The 10,737-nt window shown below is 43.6% G+C and overlaps 1 protein-coding gene and 1 long non-coding RNA gene across 5 annotated transcripts in view; one reads left to right on the forward strand and one right to left on the reverse strand.

Annotated features, from left to right (window-relative positions):
• The window catches only part of LOC122787727, a 111,362-nt gene extending 107,773 nt beyond the window's left edge, over window positions 1-3,589 (reverse strand). The window contains exon 1 of the long non-coding RNA XR_006362593.1: window positions 3,461-3,589. This is a non-coding gene — a long non-coding RNA (uncharacterized LOC122787727). The remainder of the gene's footprint in view (window positions 1-3,460) is intronic.
• SRSF1 (serine and arginine rich splicing factor 1) overlaps window positions 3,558-10,737 on the forward strand; it is a 117,472-nt gene continuing 110,292 nt past the window's right edge. For 2 of the 4 annotated variants that reach the window (XM_044054585.1, XR_006362591.1), the window contains exon 1: window positions 3,558-4,046. In XM_044054585.1, coding sequence (XP_043910520.1) covers window positions 3,856-4,046 — 191 coding nt within the window. In that variant the 5' untranslated portion in view covers window positions 3,558-3,855. The remainder of the gene's footprint in view (window positions 4,047-10,737) is intronic. The other 2 variants (XM_044054586.1, XR_006362592.1) reach the window with 2 other exon arrangements.

Consider the following 10,737-nt stretch of genomic DNA (forward strand, 5'->3'; position numbering starts at 1 on the left):
TAGTAAATAGTTTTAAAAAACTGCCCTTTTTAGTTCACTAAATGCCCCCTCTAACCCTCCGCGACCCCAACCTTCAACAGCTTCCGGCACCTCTGGTAAGAGGTAGCTCCTAAAAAAAATTATCTACAGTATATATTCAGCTAAGTTCACTAATGTAATATATAATTATTGACCACGGGATAGGCACATCCGATACCGAATAGGATTGGTTAAGTCAAGCACCAAAAGGGAAATTGGCTAGCCTTAAAATGGCCCACAAGGACAGCTAGCCTAGTACTTACCTATACACTTTTAACTGTTACCCAGGCTCTCGTACCTACGCAATGCCATTGCTACTTCCCCCTACACTACCATCTCAGAGCACCTCCACAAACACAACACCTTTCAGTTTGTAGCATGCTACAGAACACCCTCCCTATTACAGGAACCCCACTTGGCATTCCTGAGAACACTGGAGAATATGAAGGTCTCGCCAAACACTATGTTATTGGGTGACTTCAACTACCCAAACATTGACTGGGAAAACTACTCATGCCCATACACCCTCGCCCAACGGTTCCTTGAATTTATAAACTCTAACGCAATGGAACAACTGGTCACCACTCCCACAAGAGGGAACAACATATTGGACCTGGTCATCACCACCATGGGGACTCTATGTTCCACACCAGAGGTAAACCCCTCATTGGTAAGATCAGACCATAAACAAATTTCCCTGGACATACATATCCCATCCCCACCCCCAGCCAAGGAAATCACTGTAAAGAATTTCTCAAAAGCCAACTTTGCACTTTTCAAGACTGAGGTGGAATCCTTCAAAGCCCCTGGGCCAGAGGATAATACAGCCCAATCCGCAGAATCCTTTACAAATGCATTCTATGAGCACCTGCAGGAATGCATGGATCGTGCTATCCCAAATAAAACCAAGACTCACTCCTCCAAAAACAGGAGACTGGTCTGGTGGACCCCGGCCATAAATAAGCTATACAACAGAAGGAGGAAACTACTACATGACAGAGCAAAATCCCAAAAAGGGAAGGCATCTCTGATCAGTATTAGCAAGAAACTTCGATCCTTCATAAAATCATCAAAGGCCAGTTTCGAAAGAAAAATTGCCCTAGACACTAAAGATAATCACAAGGCCTTCTTTAGTTATGTCAGGAACATGGGCGGAAACTCCCAGATACGCTCTGAATTGTTGCATAATGGTACAAAATATACCGAACCTACAGACATAGCCAACATCCTGGCAGACAGATTCAGCGCAAACTTCTCCCCCCCAAAGGAGCAAATGCCTATCCCAACTGAATGTAACCTCCCTGACATCACAGATGCACAGGTGAAAGCTGCCCTCTCCAAAGCAAAAAACACAGCATCTATGGGACCGGACGGTGTCCCAGGCTGTGTCTTACACGAGCTCCAAGAAGAACTGAACCCTCACATTAAGTCACTGTTCAAACATAGCCTTACTACAGGATATGTACCCAAAGAATGGCGTACAGCAACAGTGGTCCCACTCCACAAAGGCGGTGCCACAACGGACCCCAAAAACTATCGCCCCATAAGCCTGACTAGTCTGGTCTGTAAAGCTATGGAGCGTATTATCATGGAACTCATAAACAAAGACATTGGGAGCCTCCAGACACTGGACCCTACCCAATTCGGCTTTGTTAAGGGCAGATCTTGCCTCTTAAACCTAGTTGATTTCTTTGAAACAGTTACCAAAGCCATAGATGAGGGCAAGGTAGTCCACACAGCCTACCTGGACCTCGCAAAAGCCTTCGACACAATACCCCACTCGGGCATCATAAATAAGTTTACCAGCTTAAATATCAACCCCTATATCACAAGATGAGTTGCAAACTGGCTCAGAGATAGAACCCACATGGTCAGAATCGCAGGTGCCATGTCCAAATCCAAACCAGTTACAAGTGGCATCCCACAGGGCTCAGTTCTAACACGGGGGGATTATGGCTGACAAAGTTCGCAGATGACTGCAAACTGGGGGTCATAATCGAATCTCCAGCTGACACAATCATCCTCCAAAAGGGTCTCACAGAGACGGATGTTTGGTGCCAGAGCCACGGCCTCAAGCTAAACAGTGCATAGTCATCCCCTTTGGGAAAAACAAGGTGCCCACAAATTACCACACAGGTGGTAATCCATTAAGTACGGAAGAAGTAATTAGAGATTTGAGGACCAACGTAGATAGTAATCTCTCCTTTGATAATCACGTTGCCAAAGTGGTTAGAAAGACCCTCTATATAGCCCACCTTATCACGAAAGGGTTCGCATCTAGATCAAGAGAGGTCATTGTGCCCCTCTACTCGTCAATCATCAGGCCCATAATTGAATACAATGCCTCTTTTGGGATGTACCTTACCCGACACCTGCAGCAACTGGAGAGACCCCAAATGTACCTCACCAAGAGGATCATGGGCCACAAACAGATGTCCTATGCAACTCGACTAAAGAAACTCCAGCTCTACTCAGTTGCTTACCGCCTACTCAGAGGCGATCTATGCCTGACGTACAAAGCCACGTCAAACCCAGAATTAATGGACATGCTCCACCTCAACAAAATCCAAGTCCCTTAGAGCTACACGCTCCAGGGACCTAAACCTCAGCACAAAAATAGGACATGCTGGAGGGACATATTAATTTCCCAGAGGCTCCCCTCACTCTGGAATAGAATCCCAATTCATGTTAGACATAGCCCCTCGCTGACCCTCTTCAAGCGAAATTTGGACGTGTGGATGGGAAATCGCAAATTCACCCCTGTGATCTCTCCTGTGTCTCTGCTAGACAGAGGCACAGTAAACTAATTTTAAAAGGGTACCTTCTGTGACCTACTTTACAGAGGCACAGTAGGCTAATCTAATAGGGAGGCAGAAGCCAAATACACTCTGGCTAGGCTTATAAATGCCCTAGGGCAGATAGCCTAGTATCTACCTATGAACCTATGTAAGTAGTCACCACATCACCCCCTTCACTGTACTACCATAACAGGTGCGTGACTGTGTACAGTACTTTGTTTGCTGTATGGGAAAGGGTTTGTAGTTACTGCAGACCTGGTACAAAGAAGTGCTCCCCACAACAACTGTTAGCTATAGTTACATAAATGTGGTCAGCCGTACAATATTTATAAATGTATTTGCCTTTCAGTTGTGTTTGATAAAAATGAAAACTCGTTATATATAACTGTCAGTGTCGAACACTGAAAGGCACTGATTATGAAACTGAACAAACATACACGAGTTTGAGGTCCTCAAGCATTCATCTCCATGCTTTACAAATAACAGAATAAATCCACCATCCTAACTACGTAAACAGTTTAGGACTTGTATGTAAACACATATGCATTTCTAAATACATATGGATTAAATGCAGATATACTGCAAAAACGTATTCAAAACAAGTATAATTACGTAAGAAAAGTGAAACATATTATATTACGTACGGGGTAAGCAAAAAAGCGCGCTTTCCTCTAATGTCATTCAAAGCAGCAGATCTGTAAAACGCCGGAAATAACATGTAGCACTTTTGTAATCAATTAGCACAAAGAGACAACATTTTTCTTAGATCCAGAAAGCACGTTTGTGTTTAGTACTTAATTTGCTTTACATTCTAAACTTACTCAATGGGAAATATAATAAACATTTGATGCATTTTAATATAGAACTTTTTGAAGTGGTGGATGAGGGGGAAGTACACGCCTACCGTATCACTGCGCAGTCTGAAGAGGTGGAGTGAATTGGTCGCCATCTTAGCAAACTATCTTAGGCGTGCTTTTTGCTGCTGTTTTTAACGTAAAAATAATAATCAATTATTTTCTGTGTTTTGGAGTGATAAGGTATGTCCGGTGGTGTAATTAGAGGTCCCGCAGGTAATAATGATTGCCGAATATACGTCGGGAATCTCCCCCCCGATATCCGTACCAAGGACATTGAAGATGTGTTTTACAAATATGGAGCGATCCGAGATATTGATTTGAAAAATCGTAGAGGTGGCCCGCCATTCGCTTTCGTTGAGTTTGAGGATCCAAGGTAACATTTTGTCAAAAATCAATTTTCTGTAAGTTAGTTTTGACTTGTATGTGCTATGGGGATGTAGTTACACGTGCCAGTAAAAACTGCAGCTTTGGGTTATTATGTTAGCTCTGTACTGATCGATTTGTCAAGGTTTTAGTTGGTTTCAGATATTGTCTTGACTATGCTGTTTATTGCATGATCACGCATTTTTAATATTTTACCAAACCGGGGGCGCTTAAAGCAGCGGAGCAAGTTTAATACAACTGTTACATGTTGCGCAGCGGTGCATGTTAGGTTTTTCCATGAATTTAATTCTGGGAACATTAAGTTATTGAAAGAACGTGCTACTAGTATAGTATGTGGTTATATAGATGATTCTCACGTGTGCACGGTTTCTTTTCGGGGCATTGTATAATGCGTGCATTTTGGCGGCCTCTCCAGCGTCTCTTTGTTTGCAGTTAACAAGCAGTCAAACTGGGTGGGTTCTTTCTTCTGCGGGCAAGCACGTGGCTACATGTACAGCTTTCTTGTCCTTATTTCACGTAATTTATTTTAAATGCTCGGTAACGGGGTTATAGAAAAAGAGTACGGTAATAATGGCCCGGTCCCGTACTCCTTTTGATTTTGCAGTACCGTCATAGTTTTCAAATGTCCACGATTTTAATTCCTTGTTTTCTCTGATTTCTGAACAGACTATGGTACCCTGATCATAGCTAAAGGCGACACATACAATTGAACTGAGGCAATTTCAGGTTAGAGGAGTTGTTCCGTGTGCACTTGTTAGTTTTGATAGTTTAGATTGTTTGCAATTTTTTCATTATTTGTAACGTGAGGGTTAAAACATAATGCTCACTGGTTGCATTGCGCCACGTAGTTTTTATTTAATACTTGCCAGATCATTTTTGTAGTTTCATTTGTATAGTACCTTGCAGGATGTGTGCAAGTCCCACCTAAACCCCGCCCACCGTTCAATCGGTGACGCAGTAAACGTAAGTAGTAATCATCCCAATGGCGGTATGAACGCTCATTGTCTATTCGCGGTTTACACTTTTCCTCAATGGTCTCGGTATATTGGTGGGTGCAGGTGGTCGCAGCCCCCTGCATCCCCATGTGGGTGCCGGTCCCCCAAATATACTGAATTTTATTAACAATACCTCGCAGGATGTGTAGTAGCACCCCCCCCCCCCAACCACGCCTCCAGTCTGGCATTGAGCACCGGTTTGTTGAAGCTGCTGAATGTTCATTTCTGTGCCGAAATGGATATTGATGGTGACAACTGCACAAGGAAACCAGTTGTATTATACTTCTTAATAGCCCGCAAATTTTGCTGATCTTTTGGAGGTTGTTTTTTACTGCATTAATATAGTTACTAGGTTAAGAAGACCTACACAGTTCTAACAAAATCAAGGGGCAGCCTTATTTTGAAAAGTATCTGTACATTAATTCAAAACGTGTTTAAGGTGTTAATTGTGGCGCCGTTATAAGTACAGATTTCCTGCACACGACAAAGATGTTAAAGGAAAGGGCTGACATAATTTATCTTGTATAATAATAAAAATGTTGAATTTATCGGATGTGAATATTAAGTTGTTAGTAATATAGACATTAGCATGCCTGCCAGTCATCTGTGGTTTCCACTCTCATTTCCCCTGTCAATCAGTAACGACACTCGCATAGCTGCGCAGAACTTCAGTGCGGGGTACTGTTCTAATTTTATACCAAATGTACCGACTCCAGGTGACAGAGGTGGGTGGATTGTGTGAAATAAAAATTGCGGCAGTCAGGCATCAGTGTTGAAGGCGGGAGTGTGGTACTGAATCAAGAGAGTTGGCGACAGTTACCCATGTAGAAAAAATGTGTAAAGGAGGATGATATAAAGTATGTGTTTATATATATATATATATATATATATATATATATATATATATATATATATAAATGCAAAACCGCAGTCCCTTTAGTGAGACGGCTTTGTTTTTGAGCTGCTAATTGAGGCAGTCGGCAAGAATGCAAAGAAATTCATTGAAAGCATCAGAATTCAAAGTAATGTATTGCAGCCGTTACAGTCCCGTATTTCCATGGTCCAAATTCCAGCTGCAAATAGGTAGTATTGGGAGCATGTGTGATCTGTATTTAATGTATCTAGTAATGCATAGTACAAGAAAACACATTTAACCAATATGTAAAAAAAAAAAAAAAAATTAAAAGCACACAGGAACAGGGCACACACCTGTAACCAATATCGCAGTAGGGGACAGTGTTCAGGACGCACATTTGTCAAGACAGACACTGCGTCACTTTGAGGACGACAAAAAGTAAAAATTCCCCACACTACAGGTAGTTCATAAGTTTTTTTGGTGCAGAATGCCTTTCTTCTTTTAAAGTTTGTTTCTAGGGCGGTTTACAAAACATAGAAGTCATAAGTACTGTTGATGTACTTTCAAATCACTTTCGTTAAGTCAGGCTAGTTACTTTATACTCATTTTTAACGCCTGCTGTTGCATCTCCATTCGTTTTGGCAACCCTTCCTTTCAGTCCTATTAGTCCGACTGTGTAGGAGCCCATTTTAAGTAGATGCCCAGGGATAAGAGCTCCAGAGAATTACAGCAACTCAAAACCTCGTTAGAAATGTAGCATAGCTTTCCTGCCCTTGGTGAAATTTTCTGGCCGGTAAGAGTGCTGCAATTATCGGGTTGTACTGGACCTGTAGCATGTAATGCTCGGTAATGGAATGCCTTTTTTTATGTAGTGCAAATACTAAAAACAGGAGCTGACCGCTAGCACTTGAAGACTGGTAGGTGTAGACAAGGCGGTTCACTCCAGCTTCGCTCTTCTGATGGTAGTTCTGATGGATCTATGAAGTCATGATGTCACTGACAACTAGCCTGTGGAATAAAACAAAATAACTCCATTACAATGCCTGCTTGTAGCAAAGGAATCTGGATTCCATTCGAGCACTGTTGAAGGAAGAACCCAGCGAACAGTCTCAGATTGTTTTGGAAAGTAGTTAACACGCTAGCCTTAATTCCCAAAAGAGGCCACCCATCCATATTTTTAGAGACCCCATCACCACTCGCGTGTGTGCATTCTATTAATGATTCTCAGAGTGATGGTGCAATTCTGTAGGTTGTTCTTTTGCTCTGAGCTGTAACAGTTTGTGGTGGTATCCATACCTGTCAACTGCCAAGAGTACGCAGTTACTTTCATTAATGTAACTTGTACTATTGGTCTGCTTAAGGAAAATGCAACTGTTTTTTGTAAGCAGTGTATGTATGATGTCATTAGCACATCTGCATTCTGTGTCAATCGTGCCACTTTAGCATAGTCTGTCACCAGATTTGGGCTTGTTTGCAAGCTATGCCCATTCCTCTGAAACTGTCGGGGGGGGGTTAATGAACATCAATAGAGCCCTCTGCTTGACACTGAGTGGGAGTCTATTCCACAGGAGGAGTCTCTGGGATGCATCTGTCCTGCCAACAAGTCCTATTGATGTCACAGACCAAGTTGAGGTCATGCGTGCAAGTTACTTGAGTGGAGCTTGACTTGCGGATGTGCAGTACTCCCATCGAGGTAGGGTCTGATATGTCTTTCTATGCCAGACCAAGGTCACTTCTGAGGAGTCTGTATGAGACTGAGTAGAGGGACAGGGCCTTTAGCCTGTGTAGGAGAGATGTTTGAGGCCATGGATTCTCCTGGAGAGGAACCTCTGGTCTGTCCAGCTGCTGCATGTGCTTTGTGAGGTACATGCCAAAAGGGGCATTGTATTCAATAATGGGTCTTGTACGGGAAGAATACAGGGATGTTATGACTACCTTGTCCCTGGGTGAGATACCCTTCCTAATGAGGTGTGCCATATAGAAAGCTTTCTGTGCACTGGAGGCAATATGGTGATCAAAAGTCAGTTTGCCATCAACCTGGGTGCCCACGTCCCTCACAACTGCATGCTTTAGAGATTATTAATGTAGTAATATGTGGGGGTGTCACTCTCCCCAAAAGGGATGATGGGGAAAAAAGTACATCCCAAACAAAGGCCCCAAGACTGATCCCTGTGGTACACCACTCATAGGTTGACTGCTTGAGGTGGCCTCCCCTATTTTGACTGCATGGGTTCCATCAGTGAGACAGTTTTCTACTCGTCTAGTAACATACAGATTTATGCCTGGTTGAGAGTTTATCTGTTATGCCCGAGTGGGGAATAGTATCGAAGGCTTTAGCCAGGTCATGGTATGCGGTGTGCACAGTCTTCTCTTCGCCCTATGGCTTTGGTGGCCATCTCAAAGAAGTCGACCAGATTTAACAGTGCCCGTTCTGAGCAGATCTGGGTGCTTCCCTTGAGACTGCGGACAAATGTGAAGAAAGCCTTGTGAATTGTCTTTAGCAGGTGTGGCCAGTTTGCTTTGGAGGATTTCACTAGTGCTCTTATTTACTTGTTCAGACTGAAGAGAAATGGCTTCCAATTAGGCACCTGCTCCTTGTTCCTGGACAGCGGCTTTTTCATTAGTTTATGTATTGCAGATGTCCACCAGACAGGTATATTCTTCCTTGAGGGGGAGGAGTTTGTCCTGTTGGGTATTCCTGATTCCATGCAGCTGTGCAAGTGCTCGTGTAGGTTTGGACATGTGTGCCAGTTCCTATGGAGGAGATAGAGCTGTGAAGCTGTTTATACCTTCCCTCAGAAGGTTGTAATCAGCTTTCGAGAAGTTTTTGTTTGACCCTATCTAGGGGGTGGTTGGGGGAGATGGTGACTTCAAAAGTGACTGCTTTGTAGTCAGAGCTAACCAGGGAGTATGACACTGTAGAAATGCCGCAGTGGTTAATACCAAGTCCAAGATATTTCATGTCTTGTGGGGGTGTCAACCAGGTGGTCCAAGGCATTTACATTTATGAAATGAAGGAATCTCTGGGCTTTTGTGGTTTAGCATGAGTACTTCCCGATCTATGGTTGGATAGTTGGTCGCCCAGGATCAGGCTAAAGGGGTGAATCTTGCTGGATTCGAAGGGACTCAGATAAGTGGAGTGGGCATCTTGAGTCAAAGTTGGGGACCTGTAGTAGCTATAGGTTCGGCTATCGGCCCTGGGGCCTATACAAGCCCAGCCAAAAAGGTACCCTGGCTTTTGCCACCCAAGAAAATTATTTTCCTGTGCCACTGTCGAGCAGAGCCACAGAAGTGATCCCCGGAGGAAATTTCCTATTTTCCCATCCAGTCATAAAGATTTTTCTTGGAGTGCTAATGAGGAGCTTTGTTTGATATAGATAGGTAGTTTATTCCAGAGTATGTAAACTCTCTGGGACAGGAATCTATCCCTCCGGCATGTTCTGTTTATTGTGGTGACAAGGTTTAGGTCCCTAGAGTGTGTAGCTCGGAGGGATTGGGATTTCTTGAAGTGGAGCTTGTCCAACAGCTCTGGGTTTGACATAGCTTTGTATGTTAGGCAGAGATCACCTCTGAGTAGGTGATATGCGATGGAGTAAAGTTGGAGTTTTTTGAGACTCTCTGCGTAGGGCATCTGTTTGAGGCTGCTAATCCTTTCTGTGAGGTATTTCTGTGGCCTTTTCAGTTCTAGATGGCTTGTGAGGTACATACCAAAAGGGGCGTTGTACTCTATAATGGGTCTAATGAGTGATGAGTAGAGGGGAACAATGACGTCTCTCCTCCTTTTTTTTTGTGATTAGTTGTGCCACGTAGAAGGATTTGCTGACTACTGTGGTGACGTGATTATCAAAGGAGACTACTGTCCACCTGTCCCAAGGTCTGTTTATCACACTTTCGGTGTTAAGTATACTACAGCCTATGTTGTTACCAAAAGGGATGATAATGCACTTTTTCGCATTGAGCTTGAGGCAGTGGCTTTGACACCAGGCATCTGTCTCGGTGAGGCCCTTTGTAGGATTTCCACATAGTTAGGAGTTTCGATTATGGCACTTAGTTTGCAGTCATCTGCGAACTTAATTAGCCAAATACCTTTTGTGTTAGTTAATGGTGGGGTAGTTGAAATCACCCATTATTAGGGGGTTTGGTTGAGCCCTAATATTTTCCAGTACATCAAGAAAAAAGGAGTGGGAATCCTGGGTCATGGTGGGGGATCTGTAGCAAGCTACAATTTGGTTTGCAGTTTTGCCCAGAGTTAGTTGCACTTGGGTAACCTTGGCTGCATTATGCTGAGCAACTATCCTGGAGGTGTGGATATCCTTAATGAATATGGACACACCTCCACCTTTGGTGTTCTGGTCCAGGTTACATGGCCGAAAAGTGTGCTATGTGTTATAGCCTGTAGTGCAGGGGTGTGTTCTGGAGCTTTGAATCAGGTCTCAGTCACTGCGCAGATGTCTATGTTGTCTATTTTAAGGAGTGCCTTTTGAGATTTGGACTTCTAGCATTGAGTAACATCACTCTCGGTTTTTGCTTGCCTGTTCCTGTTAAGGTGGTGAATTTGTCATTTGAACCTTGCCTAAAAGGCACTATAGGGGCGGCAAGAACCTTAGCCAGTATCCTGAATCCCAGGGGTGGTGGGTGCAGGCCATCTCTGGCAAAGCACCGTGGTCTGTTGACCATGTCATCCCAGGCAAGACAGATACTGGATCCCTTTAGAATGGCACCAGAAGCTTAGCCAATTGTTTAAGTCCATCATTTTGTCATAGTACTGCGGCATCATTCTGGGTGATTGCAGAATGCTACTCAGGGTTAGGGTCATACCTGCCTGGGCT

This window comes from Protopterus annectens, chromosome 13.part0 (genome assembly GCF_019279795.1).
Source record: "Protopterus annectens isolate FY-2018-M chromosome 13.part0, PAN1.0, whole genome shotgun sequence".
NCBI lineage: Eukaryota > Metazoa > Chordata > Ceratodontiformes > Protopteridae > Protopterus > Protopterus annectens.